The sequence below is a fragment of the Amphiprion ocellaris genome, chromosome 6, assembly GCF_022539595.1.
Source record: "Amphiprion ocellaris isolate individual 3 ecotype Okinawa chromosome 6, ASM2253959v1, whole genome shotgun sequence".
In the NCBI taxonomy this organism is placed as follows: domain Eukaryota; kingdom Metazoa; phylum Chordata; class Actinopteri; family Pomacentridae; genus Amphiprion; species Amphiprion ocellaris.
Window position 1 is genome coordinate 39,198,539 of NC_072771.1, and position 20,496 is coordinate 39,219,034.

The 20,496-nt window shown below is 39.7% G+C and overlaps 1 protein-coding gene across 7 annotated transcripts in view; it reads left to right on the forward strand.

Moving 5' to 3' along the window:
* Positions 1-20,012, forward strand: part of rufy3 (RUN and FYVE domain containing 3) — a 56,147-nt gene extending 36,135 nt beyond the window's left edge. For 2 of the 7 annotated variants that reach the window (XM_055011493.1, XM_055011495.1), the window contains exons 11-18: positions 3,689-3,856; positions 5,846-5,943; positions 11,091-11,210; positions 12,527-12,650; positions 12,732-12,817; positions 13,806-13,833; positions 13,955-14,032; positions 18,491-20,012. In XM_055011493.1, the coding sequence (XP_054867468.1) occupies positions 3,689-3,856; positions 5,846-5,943; positions 11,091-11,210; positions 12,527-12,650; positions 12,732-12,817; positions 13,806-13,833; positions 13,955-14,032; positions 18,491-18,634 (846 nt within the window). In that variant the 3' untranslated portion in view covers positions 18,635-20,012. Of the gene's footprint in view, positions 1-3,688; positions 3,857-5,845; positions 5,944-10,263; positions 10,933-11,090; positions 11,211-12,526; positions 12,651-12,731; positions 12,818-13,805; positions 13,834-13,954; positions 14,033-18,490 lie in introns of those variants that run through there. The other 5 variants (XM_055011498.1, XM_055011499.1, XM_055011494.1 and 2 more) reach the window with 4 other exon arrangements.
* Positions 20,013-20,496: the final 484 nt, after the last annotated feature.

Genomic DNA, 20,496 nt, shown 5'->3' on the forward strand with positions numbered 1-20,496 from the left:
AGTCTCCCTTTAAACTTGTTTCAAAAGTGCAGATTTTGAACTTTCTACCAGTTTTTGAATCGTGTTGATCGGCCAAGTAAAACCAGAGTTATGATCAATAATAAATGCTGTACTTTTGAGCAAACTTTTGAGCGAACTTTAGACGGCTAAAGGCTGGAATATACTTTCCGCACGAACGAGCCGCACGGAAATCAGCCGCACGGAAATCCGTGCAAGAGAACGTGTGTGCGTTTATACTCCGTGCGTGTCTGCTCCCAAACTGCAGGGGGCAGTGTATCCCTAACACACGTCTACCTGGTCTACTCTAGTAATAAACTAGGGAAGAAGAAGTCTGCTTCCAAACTGCAGGGGGCAGTGTAGCTCAAACACACGTCTACCTGGTCTACTCTGGTACTAAACTAGAGAAGAAGACGTTTGCCATGGTTTACACCACTTACAACACGACATTTTACCGAATAAAAGCATTTCAGCAGTTAGTTTTATTTCACACCATGAACACTTCATAACCCGGTTACCACGGTGATCTCTGTGTGATGAGTCGTATAAGTTCATGTATTTCTAGACTTCAGCTACGAGTAGGTCCTGGCCCTCCACCATGTTTTTCTGTGCAGCTCCGTCCGCGTTGGTTAGAAAAATGTGGAGGTGCGCGGAGCGGAAATTTTCCGCACGGAAAGGCCGCTGGAAGGGCCGTGGGTGTGAAAATGACGTAATTTTTCCGCATGGAGCCGCACGGACCTCGCGGACGCGGTAAGCATAAAACAAGCTTAAAACAAGCTTAAACGGGAGGTTCAGTGAAGCCTTCTGTAGCCGACACAAGCTCTGAGACTCCCCGCTGGGAGCACCTGGGACAAAGACGCTCAACACTTGCAGCGGCTGGGGGACGGACAGAGACACTCTGAATGGGAGCAGCTGGGGGACAGAGACACTGAATGGGAGCAGCTGGGGGACAGAGACACTCTGACTGGGAGCAGCTGGGGGACAGAGACACTCTGACTGGGAGCAGCTGGGGGACAGAGACACTCTGAATGGGAGCAGCTGGGGGACAGAGACACTCTGAATGGGAGCAGCTGGGGGACAGAGACACTCTGACTGGGAGCAGCTGGGGGACAGAGACACTGAATGGGAGCAGCTGGGGGACAGAGACACTCTGAATGGTCTGAATGGGAGCAGCTGGGGGACAGAGACACTCTGAATGGGAGCAGCTGGGGGACAGAGACACTGACTGGGAGCAGCTGCACAGACACTCTCAGTCAGAGCGTCTCTGTGTTACTAGGAAGACAGTGGAATATTGCAGAAATACACAGAGGACAGACGGCCAAAGTGCGGATCTGGAACTTTCTATCATTGTCTTTAGTCAGGGGACAGTTGTAACTCTATGGGAGAGCAGCTCTCAGCTCCACTCAGACAGCAGCACGTCCTTCACTGGCTTTGGACACAGATCACTCTGTCTGCCAGACACAGAGAAGACACAGGATGCACAGGAAATGAAGACTTTGCTTCAGATGTAAAATAATAATAATAATAATAATAATAATAATAATAAACATATTCCAGCAATGGAGAACACCATAGGACTCAACATTCTCCCCATGGTCCTAAACCCCGTTTCTGTTGTTTTTGCCATTGTAGAGACTGTGGTGGACAGAAATAGTTTTTTGGATAGTTTTTATTTTTTTATGTAAAATTTTATTGTGACTCCTGATGATTTTGTAAATAGTTGTGCAAAAGCGCCTAAAACTTTCCCGCATTTTAGTGCAAATAGTGGTATATAACTGTGTTGACTGCTAAATTTGCACATTATTTTATGACAGAAACAATTTATATTTGCATTCTAAGTTCTGAAAAGGATTCTTTACACACGTTTATGGTAGTCCACAGTAAAAAATGTAACTTTTTCCTACTTGGACTTTGTATTTTTTCAGTCACACAGGTGAGGTTGTGCTGAAAAAAAGACACCAAGCAAAGCAAGATCAGCAGTTTTTAAGATGAAATATAAAGGTAAAATCAGTATTAGTCAAAAATGGACCTCAGTCAAATTGTCCTCCCAGATTCCTAAGGGTTAAAACAAAGATAAGTCATTATAGTTATATTTAAATTTTACTTTATTTACTGTGGAAAAATTTCAGGGAGCTCTTTATTTAAGCTTTTATTCAACTTTATAAGAGATGCTTCTCAGTCTAGGAAATCCATGCACTTCTGGAGCTATTATTTTCAATTTGTTTGATTAAATAAACATGCTTTAGGCATTTAAACAAAGTTCAGTGTTTGCATTATTCAAATTTTTCTACGCCAATTTTTACACTTTTACTGCAAATGAATATCGCCTCCAAATATCGGTTATTGGCCTCCTCTAACTACTAATAATCTGTATCGGTCCTGAAAAACCCATATCGGTCGATTTCTAATTAGAACACAGGAATGATGGTTGCTGGAAATGTTCCTCTGTACCCCTATGGAGATATTCCATTAAAAATCAGCTGTTTCCAGCTACAATAGTCATTTACCACGTTAACAATGTCTGCACTGGATTTATCATTCATTTAATATTATCTTCATTAAAAAAATGCTTTTCTTTTAAAAATAAGGACATTTCTGAGTGAACCCAAACTTTTGAACGGTAGAGTACATGATATATTTAAGTTTATTTTTGGGAGAAAAAAAAAGAAATAATGCAATTTTAGATGTTTTTTCCATTATGATTTACATTAACTATACTTTCTTTAAATCTTTTTCACATTTTTTGCTGCTCATAGTGTAGTTGAGGCTACATCCACGCTAATGTCTTTTTAGCTCCATTTCAGGAATAATCTATAAATATGTGCCTGAAATAGCTTATAAAATGTCTCATAGTTGTAAATCCTGATCACTGGATTCAGTTGGTTTTCTGCTCATGCACGCTCCTGTTGTCTATGTGCACAGGTTTGGGGTGAATTTACAGCCTCAGAAACCTTAAGTTCACTGAGAAAATGTCAGAAAAATCTATTTTCAGTAGCTGTTTCCTGAATTTTGGCAGCAAAATTTTCACTTTTTTGAATGAATTTTCTTCTTTTTCCAGCAACACACTGATCTCAATAAAAGCACAGCAACGAGCTGAGAATCATTCAGAGATGTTGAGGATGTTGTTTACATGACCATTTACACACACTGGACATGTGAGTGCCAGTGTAAACATTTTAGTTTAATAGTTTTTGAAAGTACTACAGAGGAAAAACAGCAATAACAAAAAGTACAAGCAGAGATGTCTTTAATTGCACATCAGCAACAAGTTAGCAACACCTGTAGCCTACTTTGTTGTCTCTGTTGAATTAATCAGTGTAGTTGAGGCTGATTTCTGTTTGTTTCTAGAAAATTGTCATGTTAGAGGGGTGTGATTATTCAGGGAGGGATAGTGACAATTCTGACCAATTAGAAAGGACATGTGGCTTCATCCTTTCCAAAATTCTCTGATTCTGTAAGTCCATAAAATGCAACATCAGAGTTTTCAGACTATAATGGGGGCAGCAGTATTTCCAAAAGTTTCTTTAAAGGCTCCTAAAATGCAGCAGCACTGTGGACTCTAGATGTGAATGTAACAGAAGTTCTGGTGTTCACATCAGTGTGAATTCCTGCAGTTGCAACCAACCAAGACCGATATTTTTCTGATGACAAAGTAAATGTGAGTCTAAAGTTCCAACTGGCCTCTGTGCAGGACGTGGAGAAGGAGCTGGAGGTGCAGATCGGGATGAAGCAGGAGATGGAGCTGTCCATAAAGATGCTGGAGAAAGACATCTGTGAGAAGCAGGACGCCTTGGTGGAGCTCAGACAGCAGCTGGAAGACCTTCGTGCCATCAACCAACAGCTCAGCCACAAGTCACAGGTAGAGATGCTGACCAGTTTATGAATGACACATAACTACTGTAAGCAGCAGAGACTGATTTATGTGAGAATACTGAGGCAAGAAGAGGATGCATGAATGTTCAAATTCACATCAGTCTTCATATTTGTAGGGAAAGTTTTACTGACAGGTTTAATTTTAAGGGGTTTACAATATATGTAATTCAGTCCTTCCACGATTTTGCGGACGTTTTTTGATATTGTTGCAGCCAAAAATGGCTGAATTCACTGCAGCTTTTCTAAAAAATTGTGACGTAAGTTGCAATGTTTTAAGCGTACTTTTTGCGATAAAATTGCGGGAGTCAGCGGCAATTGCTAAAAAGTTGCATTTTTTTCAGCTTTTAGAACGTTCTAACATTTTAATTGACAATATTTATTCCGAAATTAATTCTTTAAAACTCCAACCCATTTAGACAATCTGACATACCCAAAGTTGTTTAAATCAATCCAACTGGACTTTAAGAAGGTTCCTTGAAGATGTTTCACCTCTCATCCAAGAGGCTTCTTCAGTTTTGGTGGTGGTTGATGTTGCCTCGGCTTATAACCTCTGTGAGGTGTGGTCAGTGTTATTCACATTCCGACGACCATTGCCAAGGCCCACCTGGCTCCTCAACGATGGTCGTTGGGAGCCAGGGAGTGACAAAGGGGGTCATTGAAATGCGAGTTTCACCGAGCCCTCATATGCTAATGGTGGTCGTTAGCATGAGCCACCTCACCTGAGTCATTCTGCTGAGTAGTTCTTTTGGGGAGTTTTGAAAGGACCTGATTGTAAATCGGCGAAAGATGATGTCGCAGACCACCCCCCTGGTCAGAGATGGCTTCTCTACTTTGAGCCATCCATGTCAAAGTTCTTGTGCCATTTCTGATCTTCCCTGAAAATTTCATCCAAATCCATTGGTCTGTTTTTGAGTAATGTTGCTAACAGACAGACAGACGGAAAAACGTACGCCAATCATCACATAACTCCGCCACGTTTCTTGGTGAAGTAACAGCCTGAAAACTTCACACAGTAACTACAGCTGATTTGAATTTTGAGGATTGAACCTCATTTGACAAAAGCAAAACTTAATGAAAAGACTCGAAACTTTTCATTTTTTAAAATATTTTTTGTCCTAAAGTGACCTAAACAGGATGCAATTCAAAACATATGAGGTAGGAGGAGGTACCACAAACACTCCTGTACCTCCTGGAGCCTGAACTACGAAGCATTTTTAACATACCATGAATATCTTTTTGTTATCGACAAACCACAGTCAGGCTAAGCTGCTTATCAACTCAGTAAGTCAAGTCAGAGTTTCTGAACAGCTGTGTGCAAGTTTACTCAGGTTAAAGTGGCTCCAGATGACCATATATGGACATATTTCCCACTAGAACAATAATTTGTAAAGATATAATACAGATTAAAAACCCAAAGTCAGGAGGGAAAGCTGACAAACAATCTACACTCTGTGAACATGCAAGTTAATTGTCTCATTGGTGTCACTACCCCATCATCAGACACAAATAGATCTATAATTAAGTATTGTATAAAATGTGCATCTTAGATGTAGCCTGTTCTTATGATGACAGTTTTAGTGTTCAGCTCAGTTACAACCCTGTCAGAGTTTAACAGCCTTTGGAGCAAGAAAAGAACTCATTTAAAATCATTAATTAAACTGGTAAGTAGGCTTTAGTGCAAATCTTAGAAGGCCAACAAGAACAAGGCTTTAGTGCTTTAATCGGCCTCTGGTGTAGGATTATATCGCTGTACAAAGACCTGTGGAACAGTAACACTGCTTTGAAATTTCTTGCAGTCAGTGGGGGGATAAATGGAACAAGGACAAACCTGTGACATTCATGTGTATCCTTGTGAGGGAAAGAAAAGCCTGAAGTTGCCGTGGTAACCCTAAAAGCCTCTAATAGAGTTTTTCACACATGTGCGCTGAGTTATCGCCTCCAGTTGCCTCCAACTAACCTTGATTTGGTCCCTCAGAGTGCAGATGCCAGCTCTAAGCAGAAGAGTGAAGCCATCGTGCGCCTGGAGGAGAAAATAAACCAGATGTCAGGGACCATAAAACAGCTAGAGACCAGGTGAGGACACTTTAGTACAGCATGATATGTTTTTATTAGGGATGTCCCAACCTCAGTCAAGGCAATTTTTAACTTAGCAATGTCTGCAAGAACCCAAACCCGATCCTTTGTGTATATCTGCAGGCAAACGTGTGTTGTAGTGGTGAGACGCCATTTTAAAAATTAATCAAATTAATTAGAGGCTTTGTAATGAATTAATCGCGATTAATCACATTTAGTCAAATAGCAACGTATTTATCTGCATTTTTCATCTGTCTGCTACATTCGCAGATCACTTCAAACTTAAAGTCCAATTATAGCGATTATATTCAACATTTTAAGACTTTTTGAAAACTCAAGCACTTCCAGTGTCTTGAAAAATGGTCTATTATGGCAGTAGTTCCCAACCTGGGGTCCGTACCCCCACAGGGGGACGCCAGAGATCTGAGGGGGGCCAAGTTTTGTCTGCTCTGAGGCTGTGATGTTATAAAAAACAGATATTTACATTCTGGATAAAATCAGAGTAACAGACTCACTGTGTCATCACAAGTCTACTTATAAAACATTTTTAAAACACTTTTATTTGGTCTTTCTTCAAAAATCCTTTGCTGCTTCGATGGCCACACCTCCTTGACCTTTCAACTTCTCTCCACGCTTTCTTAAGGTTGGCTTTTAGTTCATCCAGATTCATTAGTTTGTGTTACAGTTAGAAAATTACTGACGGGAACGATGTCTGAAAAACGCAAAACGGGTGAAGATTCATCAGTATCTAAAAACTCCGGCTATACCTCGAGAGTTACCGTAAATTTGGTTTTATTAAAAGACGAGACAGAATTATGTTATTTGTAGTGAAATGCTCGTAAATGACAGCATGAAGCCAGCGAATTACGACGACGTCAGGAAACAAAACACAGTTCGGTAAAGTCGGAAAGATATTCACAGATTCGGACTTCCGGCATCAATAACTCATTAAATATACGTTGTCTAAACATAAACGATGCCTCTTTTCCATCGTTGTCAGGTAGACAATATGCTACAAGCCCAGTTTAATCAAAAGTAGCTGTCTTTCAAGCTGCAGGAATAACATTGGTGTCTATGAGCAGCCGGTTGTGCGACGAGTGAACAGGGACCGTCTGCAAAATGCAAAACCGCTGCAAACAGCGGAGACACAAATATTCAACAAATTTACTGCAGTCATCAATCATCTCCTGCTGGTCATACTACAACTCTTGGTTTGATATAAAAAAAAAATCATAATTTTCAGGATTTTGTTAGTTAAAAAAAAAAAAAAAAATCAATAACTTAACTCTTATGCATTGTAGTGTCAACAAATTTACTGCAGCCATAAACTCTCTCCTCCTCGTCATAGTACAACTCTTGGTTTGATACAAAATATTATTTTTTTAAAATAATTTTAGGGAATTTTCTATTAGTAATATAATTCAATAACTTCCCTGTTATGTTTTGTAGTGTACTTATGGGGTGGTTTTGGTGCTGGTGGGGGTGCTGCGCTGGGGCTGGGGTGCAGCTTATGGGGGGGCTCCAAGCCAAACAGGTTGGGAACCACTGTATTATTGGATGGCTACACTGCTGGCTGGTACCAGGACTGTCGTAGCTAACGTTAGCTCTGGTGCTAACAGCAACATGTTTTACATTGAGGTGATCAGAAAACTCTTTGTTGTACAATTTGCACACAACCACACTTTTTTTTATCCAAGCTGCCATCATGAAAATTTTTAAAAGAAAGCTTTCCACCCAACGAGCTCAGTGCGTCTCGTCTTCCTTCACTGTTCACCAAACTTTCTTCTGCGCTGATAGTGCTTCCTGTGTATGTTCTTCATGGCTGGCAAACAGACTTCAGGTTCATTAGTGCCACCTACTGGGCTGGAGTGTTCATCAGTGTTACTGGTGTGCCAGAAATGAGGGAGCTGAGGAATGGTGCGATTTAATGCGTTGTTTTTTTAACGCGTTATTTGTTCTGTAATTAATTCATCGGAATTAATGCGTTGAAGTCCTAGCCCTAATTTGTTGTAATTGTTAATAATATATTTAATATGTGCAACGATTTAAATCAATAATTGATTCAATGACCATATAAATTCAGCACTTTTTTTTATTGGTGATGTGCTAATATTGCTTGCCAAGCCATGACGTGCAGTAAGGGCCACAATAGCAGCTCTTAAGTCTCAGGACCCGATTTACGCTTCAAAGCGTAAAACCCTTCGGCAGACATTTTCAGAGTTTTTTTCCATTTGTCATTCTCATCCCTGCCTCTGACTGCAGCTGACAGCTGACTCTCCTCTCTCCATCACAGAGCAGTACGTCCTTCACTGGCTTTGGCCACAGATCACTCTCTCTGCCAAACACAGGAGACACAAGATGCAAAGAAAATGAAGACTTTGCTTCAGATGTAAAATAATAATAATAATAATGAACATATTCCAGCAATTGAGAACACCAGAACTCCACATTCTCCCCGTGGTCCTAAAACCCGTTCTATTGTTTTTGCCATTGTAGAGACTGTGGTGGACAGAAAAACTTTTTAGGAGTGGCACAAATTCAATTATGCAAAATTTTATTGTGACTCCTGATAATTTTGTAAATAGCTGTGCAAAAGCGCCTAAAATTTTCCTGCATTTTAGTGCAAATAGTGGTATATAACTGTGTTGACTGCTAAATTTGCACATTATTTAATGATATAAACAATTCATATTTGCATTCTAAGTTCTGAAAAGGGTTGGTTACACATGTTTATGGTGTCCACAGTAAAAAATCTAGCTTTTTTTCTACTCGGACTTTGTATTTTTCTGCAATTTTAAATCAAGTGTGTTCATACATTATATCAGAAGTTCATACATTATATCAGAAATGTATAAATAATTGTAGAATCACACAGGTGAGGTTGTGCTGAAAAAAGACACCAAGCAAAGCAAGAGCAACAGTTTTTAAGATGAAATACAAAGGTAAAATCAGAATTAGTAAAAAACGGACCTCAGTCAAATTGTCCCCCCAGGACCCCCAAGGGTTAAAATTGCCACTGAGAATAAGAATTAATGTGTTAATTTATTCCCTCTTGATAGTGTGTGTGTGTGTGTATATATATATATATATATATATATATATATATACAGCAACAGCAATCGGAGGTCATTAAGCTTCACAGACGTCTTTGTCATGGTGCCCATTTACTAGCTAAATACCCACAAAAGTCTCTGCTTGCCACCATGGAACCGCCCACCTCCTCTGACCGCTACAGTATTAAACAGTAAGCCTGGTGGCATAACCCGGTACTACAGCTAATTGACTATACTTGAAGTGTGTTTTTCAAAGGAGAATGGTGTCAGCAGATATTAAACAAGAAAAGCACTAAGAGAGCTCAGTACGCCACCAAGGCTGCTCACTCACTGTATCATTTCAGACGGAAGAAATCTTTTATAAAAAATGACCTTGTCGGGCACCTGTATAGCTCAGTGGGTTAAGCGGACGACCCATGTACAGAGGCTGGTCCTCGACGCAGTAGCCTGAGTTCGATTCCCGCTCGTGGCCCTTTGCTGCATGTCTTCCCCTCCACTCTTCTCCCCCCTTTCCTGTCTGTCTTTACTGCACTTATCAATAAAGCCATAAAAGGCAAAAAAAAAAAAAACTTTAAAAGAAAAAAAATGACCTTGCGCTGAGCACAGGTGTGTGTTCTGCATGTGTACGTTATGTATGGATACCGAATCACGTGACCTAAATATGTAGCGGGCGGCTGGAATTGATGGGACTCAGAAACACCCACACAATTTAATCAGTTGTTCCTTGGATCATTTCTGACGGATAAGTCCTGATAAGTCCTCAGCGGTGGATTTGTAGTAGCATCACAATCATGTGATCGTCAGCAGGCAGCTGATGTAGTGTTCACTGGTTGTCATGGTTACAGTGATGCCGTGCTGCTATCTGGCAATGATACAGAAATCTTTAACTAATCCGTGGATCCAGACTATAAGCTGCATCACTGTTAATATCTAATCACTTGGTCCTTGTGTCATTTCTGATCTTCCCTGGAAATTTCATCCAAATCTGTTTTTGAATAATATTGCTAACAGACAGACAGATGGACAGACAAACCTACACCGATCGTCACATAACTCCAACGCGTTCCTTTGCCGAGTAAATATAAAAGACTTTGATGGGATTGGGGAGAAACAAACACAATTTCATCGGGACATCCCTAATTTTGACTACAGAGATAGTTCTTATTCACAGAAACACTTATCTATGTTATTTTTCTCTCTCTCCACTTCCATTATCATTATTTTTTCATCATTTGCTCATGTGCCTTTGTTAAAACCTCCCATCCAGTGACAAACATGTGGTGAAGCAGGCCAGAAACCTGAACTCAGCAGCAGGGAAGCTGCTCCAGCTGCAGCAGTAGCTCCCCGCTTTCATACGTCTCAATACAACCTGCCTAATATAGAAATAACCAAACTAGGATGTTATCTTTTCTGTACGAAGCTCCTTTGTTGTTGAAAATAAAAAATAAAGAAACATCTTCCCATGACCTCCTGCAGTGGGTCTCCAGCATCAGCTTTTAGTGTGTACCGAGTCGATCCTCCTAGCAGCCCATAACCTTTGTGTTCTCTGATGATGTGTTCGCCACACCGGGTTTATACTTTGAGTTTCATTTCTTAAAACGACCCCATTAATGCTTTCTGTCAAACATTAGGTGAGTACATGGCATGGTGTGGACTGATGTGCCAACAAACACATCATGGATATTTGAGATTTAGCGACTCTGCTGTAATATTGTTCCAAGGAGTTCGGCTTTTTCCGGAGACTGAAGAGAATTAAACAGTCCAATGCATAGGGGCCGATATCCAAGAGCTTTGTTGTTATTTTCTGAGTGTCAGAGGCCGGCCAAGGAGCAAGATAAAGTAAGAAGAAAAGGGCAAAATTAATTTTGAACTGTATGTGAACATAACATTGGTGTAAACTGTAGTAATCATTAGGCTAATAAAACAATAAACAACAGCCTTTTGCTGCATCTTCTTTGGCTAAAGTCTCGCCCGTTGTCCTCGTTGGGTTCAGACTCCGCTTTGTCACATTTGTGTTGTTTTAATTTTCTCTTCCCGACCATCAAGTTTTTATTTTACCATGAGTTTTGTTTTAACCCACTCACCCCGAACCAGATGCAAACAGGCTGAGAAGCAGAGAGATCTGGCTGTGGAGGCCAACCGGCTCTTCAAGCAGGAGTTTGGAGACAAGATCGAGAGTCTGCAGGTGGAGGTGGGGCAGCTCAGGAAACACAGGTAAGATCAGAGAGAATTACAGTAGAGTTGTTGTCATATACTCTATGGTTCTGTTAGGTTTCATGAGGATCCCTGGACAACATCAGCCACATCTGTACCGTCAAACCCTGAGTCCATATCAGCCACAGTCCTGTTCTGCCACCAAACTGTCACAAGAAGTTCCTCCATCGCCCAAAGCCAGAGGCTTCCAGTTCAACCTGGAGACTCCTGTTCTCAACATTGGACTCGGTTCAGGCACTATAGGCTCAGATCAGAACTGTCACGATTATGCTAAATATGACCAGAGTGGCGTTCCATCTGGTTCTTCAAGCAAAGGTTCTGCAAAAGATCCAAAGAATCCCCACGAAGTTCCCAAGCCGAGGTATCATCTCTGCCTGTATGTTTTGATTCCGCCAACTACTGCATCTCCAAAAACCCCCAGCAGCAGTAAAACTGGTCAATTTGCAAAAAGACCACAAGGTATTGTCCAGAACAGGTACGTGGAACCAACAAAACTCCAATCAGGTTCAGTCCAGACTGGATCAGATCAGTCTTAAGTTCTGCTGGTTCTACGCAGCAACAAAAACAACAGATCTCTGAGCCAATTCACGCTGAAAATACTGACACCAAACCCCTCCTTTTATATCCTGACCAGCTCACAGCTCCTGGTGAACAAATCAAACAGACTTACCAAGTTCCAATCAAACATCCATCTCCTACCCTGCCGATACCAAACTGTCCCCAACATCTCGCCGTGGTCAGTGAGATCCAACGCATCATTAAAACCCAAAGGATCATGGAAAACCATCATCTTCCAGGAACAAACTCTGAGATGATCGTAGGAAACCAACAGTAGAACTCGCGGCTGTTTAATAGTGAAACTAAGAGCATTTCCACATGAAGGAAACTCAACGGATCATGACTAAACAGCTGTAGCTCTAAGAAAACCACTGATCAGTGAGGATGATCAGGAAAAAAGGCTTCAGTTTGCTGTGGAGCATAAAGGTTGGATTCTTGATCAATGGAAGAAGGTCATGAGGTCTGATGAGTCCAGATTTACCCTGTTCTTAAGTGATGGGGGCATCAGGGTAAGAAGAGAGGCAGATGAAGTGATGCCCTCATCATGTCTAGTGCCTACCAGCCTGTGGGGGTTAGAGTTATGATCTGGGGTTGGTCAGGTTCACCAACGTTATGTTCCCAAAGAATGAGGTCAGCTGATACCTGAAGATACTGAAGGACCAGGTGTTTTTTTAAATTTTATCCAACAAACCAGAGCTTTATTACTGCCTAATTCAAAGTGCAAACCTACTTTGTTTTGGTTTGATCTGTTGTTTCAGGTCGAGTCTGGAGCAGGAGCTGAGAAAAGAGCGAGAACGAAGGACTGAGCATCACGCTAGAGCTGCATCCAGACAGACCAGTGCTGCTCGGAGGGAGAAGAGAGCCCCAGAGAACATACCGAAGGTACGTCTGGGGTCACATTTCTGCTACAATAAAAACATTAAGCTGCAGCTGTAATGTCAATATGTGTGTTTAACCCAACAGCAGCTCCCAGAACCCTCACCAGTGAAAAGGGAGAATGACCAGTTCCAGAGTGGACAAGAGGACAAAACCAGTCTGAGCTCCAGCTTGTAAGTTTAGATCAGGTGTCCAACATGTGACACGCGGGCTAAAACCGGCCCTCTAGAGGGTCCAGTCCGGCCCATAGGACGACTTTGTAAAGTGTAAAAATTCCAGAGAAGACATTATCTGCAGATTGTAAATTTGATAACTATAAGTTTTAAAATAATTTCTAGACCATGACAAGTTGATTTGATCTTCAAGTAAAATACTAGATTGATCATTGTTCTTTTGTCATTTTATGTCTCATTTTTGTAATGTTTTGGCTTATTTTTGTTGTTTTTTGTCTGACTTTTGGCATTTTGTTTCTTGCTTTTGTCATTCTTTATCTTGTTTTTGTCATTTGTCACTTTGTAACTTTTGTCAAATTTTTTCTCTTGTTTTATGTCATTTATCTCATTTTTGTCATTTTGTTTCTCATTTTTGTAATATTTTGTCTTGTTTTTGTTGTTAATTCATTGTTTCGTGTGTCGTTGGTTGTTTTGTGTTTCCTTTTGTCTCGCTTGTGTTTTTTGTCTATTTTTTGTAGTTTCTTGCTTTTGTCATTTTTTGGTCTCATTTTTGTCATTTCTCCATTGTTTTGTCGCTTTGTAACTTTTTTGTCTAATTTTTGTCTTTTTGTTTTGTTTTTTGTCGTTTGTCTAATTTTTTTATCATTTTGTTTCTCATTTTTGTTGTTTTGCGGCTCAGTTTTGTAATATTTTATCTTGTTGTTTGAAATTGAACTTACTTTTCTTAAGAAATTTCAGGTTGTTCATAATGTTTTGTAAAAAGATAATTCCTTAAATGTGAACATTTCTGCACTAAAACAAAGGAAATATTTGGAATTGATGTTATTTGTAGGTTATTATGCTGTGATTTTACTGGTCCGATCCACTTCAGATCCTGAACTAAAATGAGTTTGACATCCCTGGTTTAGAGTCAACAGTGTTATAGAAGTTCCTTTTGTTTTGTTAAAATGTCGACTTCTTTATGCCTCATCTCACTTCTACTTTAAAGGTCTCTGTCACATCATGAGGATGAGCAGGTGAGGTTTGACCTTCTGTATCTTTCTGCTGCTCTGGTTCATTAAAATGTCATTAACAAGTTAATTCACAACCGATTATCCAGTGATTTATTGAATTCATGCCAGATTACTATTCTTTCAGGACGAGTCGTTCCTGGAGATCAGTGAGCCATCGTTGTGTACGATGTGTGAACAGGACGACTCCCTCCTGAAGACAAAGGTACAAACTACTTTCACATTTCTCACCAACATTTAGGTTGTTTTAAATAGCGATCAGGATTTGAGTCATAAATTTACTGGAATATTCATGAAAGTGGCTCAAAACACGACATTACCTGCTGCTGTTTTAGCCTCCTGTATGTCATTTTTATTCTATAAAAACAGTCAATTATAGCATCTCTTCATGGAATTGATAATGAAATCAGCTTATTTTTTTGTCCTTTCTTTTCATTTAAGTCCAATTTTTCTGCGATCTCCACATCCGAATCAGTTCAGGCGCCACCTTTATTAATAGAAGGACAAAGTCAAATTTAGGAAGGAAAAAAGTCAAGTAGTTGTTCTCACAAGATGCCAAAGACAGTTCACAAGACAAAATGGCAACAGCTGAGGAGGTAAGACTCAATAAATCAGTGACATTTAATCTCCAAACAAAAAAATTAGTCTGTTTCAACCAATAATTACCAATACAGGTGGAAACTAAGAATTTTAAGATAAACAGTAAAACACTTATATGATTTGTGGTTTCACAACCCAAAACAGATCTGGAAAAATATCCTTCAAATCCTGAGCTCTGCAGGATAATTTTAGTTACAAAAAGTCCAAATGGGTGCCATTAAGAGCCACGTGGATGCAAGTTTTTACCATTTTTCTCCTTTTATTGGTTAACAATGTGTTTATGTGTGATTTTTACACGAAAAAACAAGAAAAAGGCACCTGACTGGCTATAAACACACAACTTTAATCATCTCTTTCATGCACACGTTTAGAAAATGTCTAATTTTGATGTTTTAAAGATCAAAAAGGATTTAATATCCACCTCAGCTTTGCTCTTTTGCAGATTTGTGTGTAGTGATTCATGATTTTACTCAGATCATCCATACACCGTCACACTTTAGTACACAAATTTGCATCATATTCAAGGTAATACTAACAAAATCACCTTTGATGTCAATATTTTGGGACTGACTGCGAATAAAAAGCACCAAAATTAAATAGATTCTTCCATTCAGCCATGCTCCACGTCTTCTCCAAATTGCATGTAAATCTTATTGGTAGCTTTTGTCTAATCTTACTGACAAACAGATGAAGAAATCGTAATTAAAACACAACCTTCTTGGTGGAGGTAATCGTATTCAAGCAGCTTTAGCTTCACTCAGCATTGTTCTCCATGTCACCCCTTAAAACCACCACATTAAAACTGAATTTTGGTGTTTTTCAACCTTTTAAAATACTTGATATATCAAGCTAAGAATTTACAAATATCTTTATAAATATCCATATTCCATGCTATGTAAATATCCGGCAAATCAAAGATGGTTGTGCAGAAATTGTTCGAAAAATTTCCTGATTTCTTCTTAACCCTTTAAGACCTACCATTGTGCAAGTCTGCCAGGACATATTCCTACATTTTTTACATACTGTAGTGCAATTTTTTTGGAGTATTTTTATTTGCTTTATATCAATATAACCCTTTTATCCCAAGTTTTACTAATATATATTGACTTATGTCTTCACTACTACAATAAATTGCTTAAAAGTGCAGCAAACCTTAAAAAAAATTTGTTTTTGGGTTTTTTTTAAAACATATTTCAAAATACAGAAATTGCATAGCTGTATCCGTCAAATTTATAAAAAAAATTAAAAAAAAGCTGCACACTATCCCGTGGTCTCGTTAATAAAGATTTTTGTTATGTGCGCTTTATTGTGTATTTTTACAAACCCATCACTGCAACCAAAACGCGCTGTTGAGAAACATGGAGGTATGAGATCCCAGAATCAGCCACAAGGGTGAGACTGGCAGAATAACAGCTAAATAAGGGAACATTGTGATATTATAACCTGTGATTTATAACTGATTCATGCTATAACCTAATAAATGTGTTAAAGCTAACACAAATACCTATTTTTATAATCTTTGTTTAAGAAGTAACTAAGTCAGAACAGCAGCTCACTGTGAAAAGTGATTTTGATTAATATGAGGAACTGATGCTTTATGAAATGGAAATGCTTTTAAGAGTTTTGATTACTATGAAACTGAGATGTTTTAGATAGAGATTTAATTACTGTTAAACTAAGAGGTTTTTAACTTAGTAATGAGGTGAGAAGTCAAGAGCTAAGGTGAACTGGGGTCAAGTGTTCACGGTAAAAGTTATTAAGCTCGAAATAGACGTCAGGGATTTTTGTGAGTCTGACATCTGTTTCCTGACTGGAGGCCTGCTCTGAGCTGCAGATGGAGCAAATTAATAGAGAAGTGAGACTGAGTGGAAGGGTCCAAACAGTCCAAATGGGTGGTTTCAGTTCCTCAAACATGGAGAGGTCTTAGGATGAGTTGGGGGGGAGCTGGTGGAACAGTCCAGAATAGATGGTTTTAGTTCCTCCAGAGCATGCAGAGGCCACGAGGTCGGTGGATGGAAGCAGTGCACGGAGGGTGATGGATGTTGTCATCACGTATGTTAATTAAGTGTGCAGTTCTTGCATATGGAAAAGGTTCAGTTGTTGTATAAATTGCACTGGATTGAGACACGAGTTGGGAGTCGTTGCGAGGTGGTCACTGCTTGCAAGCCAGGGTAGAAATGCTCTGAGCAAAGGGGATTTTACCACGTAACTCGGACGGGGGATTCAACATGATCTGCAAAGGAATAACTGTTCTATTGGAATTATGGACTGAAGGAGTGCTCTTTCTGCACTGTTTGAGGATTACAAAAGACTGTGATCTAAAAATAAGGCTGACTGAAGGAACATTACTGAACTCTACTATTTCCAAAGGATTAACACCAGAATGGATTAACAAAGTTTTTACTGGCCCAAAGAACAAAAATGGATACAAGCAGATCTAAATCTGGACCGAACCTCCTCCACCTCCTCCCTGGAGCAGAGCCCCAGTGGCTCGTCGGTCTTCAGGTGAGCAGCCAGGTGTGGCCACACCGTCTGCTCTCCCCCTCCAGATTACATAGTCTGGGTGATTATTACTCTTCTTAGATAAAAGCATAGTTCCAGTTATGAGTCAGGTTACGCAATTGGAAGAATATTAATGTTTGATTGAGTGTTGTGATTTAGGAGCTTATGCTACGCCCTTGCTGAAATTATAATAAAACATTTATCCTGCAAAGTTAATAGATTGGAAATTCTATTTATTTTTATCATGATGATGAATTAACCACATATATCTTCTCAGGTTATAAAAAGTCAGGTTATTGTGTGCATTACATCTAAACAGGTTCTGTCAGGTTACCTAGTCGTTGGGGCCGTGGGTGGCCTTTTTTAAACCTATCCCAGGGGTTTTCTATTCCTAACCTCTAAACTTTAACCTAGCAACTTACCAAGTGCAGAATCCTTTAAGAGAAAAGCTGCCGTTAACAGACGTGACTGGTAATTAATTTGACCATTCGAAAGTGGCTACTCAGTTGAGTTAGTTATCAGAGGAAGCAGGATAGGCGTCTGGATGGAGGCAGTTAGAAGCTAGGCGAATTTTCTCATTAACCAGCTTAAAAACGTTCCTCAGATCCCATCTGGGGGATGGGACCTGCAGGAACTGGACCCGTTAGATGGAGAGCTGGTCCAGTAATTCTCTGACAGTTAATTAATTAATTTGATTGATTTAGGAGGTTACTGGCCTTAGGATTCCACAGGATGTATTTGTTCCATCTGCAGCTCAGAGCAGGCCTCCGGTCAGGAAACAGATGTCAGACTCACAAAAATCCCTGACGTCTATTTCGAGCTTAATAACCTTTACCGTGAACACTTGACCCCAGTTCACCTTAGCTCTTGACTTCTCACCTTATTACCAGGTTAAAAACCTCTTAGTTTAACAGTAATTAAATCTCTAAAACATCTCAGTTTCATAGTAATCAAAACTCTTAAAAGCATTTCCATTTCATAAAGCATCAGTTCCTCATATTAATCAAAAACATCACATTTCACAGTGAGTTGCTGTTCTGACTTAGTTACTTCTTAAACAAAGATTATAAAAATATGTATTTGAGTTAGCTTCAACACATTCTTCAGGTTATGGCATAATTTGATCATAAATCACAGGTTATAATATCACAATGTTCCCTTATTTTGCTGTTATTCTGCCAGAGTCTCACCCTTGTGGCTGATTCTGGAATCTCATACCTCCATGTTTCTCAACACCCCCTACTATGAGATCACAGTCAGCCCTTATAAATGACTGATTCTGGGATCCCATATTTCCGTGCTTCACAACAGCGCTCTGATACCTGGTGAATGAGTGTAATGTTAGCGTAACTCCCCAGATTTTATATGCAAAAAGAATGATCGATCGATCTTATCTGGCTTCAAATCTACCACCAATCAAAAATGAATATGCGGTCATAGTGCCCGCTCTATGCTAGGCTCTGTAGGGTTAAACAAACAGCAGATTTTTCTTGAGGAACTCATCCACCTGTCAGCTGAAGACTCCTCCGTCTTTCACAGCTGTGTGTCTTTGTGTCTCTAGAAACAGTGTAAGAACTGCAGCGGTGTTTTCTGTGAGAGTTGTGTGTCCAACGAGCTGCCTCTTCCCTCCTCCATCCTCCCAGAGGCGGTCTGCAGCTCCTGCTACTCCCAGCTGCTCCAGCAATACGCCTCCATGCCGACATGATCCCAAACCGGAGGAGTCCACGTGTAAAAACTGCAGAAAGAAAAGCACTTTTTGACTTCAAACGTCACAAAAGATCCTTGGAGTCTTGAACTCTGTGGGTTGTTTTAATTACTTTGTGTCCAATTGTGTGCTGCTGAGAGCCGCGTCTTGCAGGTTTTTTTTACGATTAAACACCAAGAAAGCAATTTATCGCCTTTTCCTGGTTCACATCGTGTTTATTGGTGGTTTTAAAGTGAAAACCTGCACTATACGTGAAAAAGTCACCTGGCTGGATATTAATCAACAGCGTGAATCATCTCATGTTGAAAAACTGACTTTCCACAGTGTCCACTAAGTGGATTATTGATGCAAAGTTTATTTTAACCTCACTTTTAAAAAATGGAGAGAAAAAGAAGGAAAAACTGGATTTATTGTCAGTATTTGGATATGATTCATGATCCACTCCAACAATTTGTGCACAAAGTGGCTTCAGGTTCAGGGAAATACTGACAAAATGAATCAAAAATTTTCCTAAATAAGTTTATTTCTCACAGAGAGTTCAGAAAATTGTGCAGAATTTAAGACCTGGAAAAGACAAATATTTAGGTTACATCACAATGTATGAAAACCAAAAATCCTAGACTGGATTATATATTTAAATATGCTTCTATATCTAGTCTCTTATCGCAATATCGATACCAATATTTGATGAATGTCTCATCCAGCTGGGGTTCAGAATGTAGAATTATCAAAGGAGTAGTTTATTTAATATTTTTGGATATCAGGCAATTAGCTTTGCTTAGCATAAAGACTGAAAGCAAAGGGAAATTTAGCCTAGTGCTCCCCACAGGTGAAAAAATCCACCTTTAAAGCTTAAAAATTAAAATCAAAACTAGAATCCAAGTGCCAAAACAATGCAAAGGATGGAACTTTCACAAAGCTACTGTTACACAAAACCAAAAAAACAAGCAATTTTTACAGTATTATGCTTTAATTGGTGCACATTAAGTACGCTAACGTAGCTCCTTCTGTTTTCAGTCTTAATGCTAAGCTAAGCTAACTTTCTCTACTGGCGAAGTATGAAAAAAAGGCAAATATTTAACAAGTTATGAGGCTGTTCTTTCACGTTTACAAAGCTGAATATTCTGGGTATTATTTCTACAGTTTTTTAGCTGTGGCATTAGCAAAAGGCTAACAATCAGAAACCTGCAGATATTTGGGTGAAGTTGTCTCAGACTTCTGAACGCCCGACTGCTTTGAAGTTCAGCTTCATATTTGCCGTTTTCACGTTTTGCTGATTGAGTAAAACTAGACAGCTCATTTCTTGTCGACGCTGATTAACGTGATGTGGAAAAAACAATGCTTCTTAGATCAACAATAAACTTTTTTCAGATCTTAACGGTGTTCGGCACTGGATTATTTCAGATCATCTTCAGCTCCTGCAAAGCAAAAACTAACAGCAGCTCCTTCAGGAACAATCTTTTAAAATGTCTAAGATGTGATTTTAACCCTCCTGCTGTCCTCATTTACGGGCACCAAAAAATATTGTCATTCCTAGTATTCGTTTCGATGTCTAACTATGGGATACGCCCCCTGTATGCCTCAGAAGCGTTTATCTCATTACGCCAATCCTGATTGACTGGTGATCGTGACGCCTGCGTCAGGTGGAGCCACGTACCCTGAAGTAGCCTGTGCTACCACGCAGCATCACTCAAACACCTCGCTTCGAGTAGCATATCTCAACTTTCTAAGCGCTGGCTAGCTTAACTGTTCATAGATTGGAGCTAACTCGGCTATTGCTCCGTTGCTGAACGCCAGCTGCCAAATTTGTGAACTTCCAGCCTTCACCGTAGCCTGGAGATTCGGCCGCCTGACCACACAAT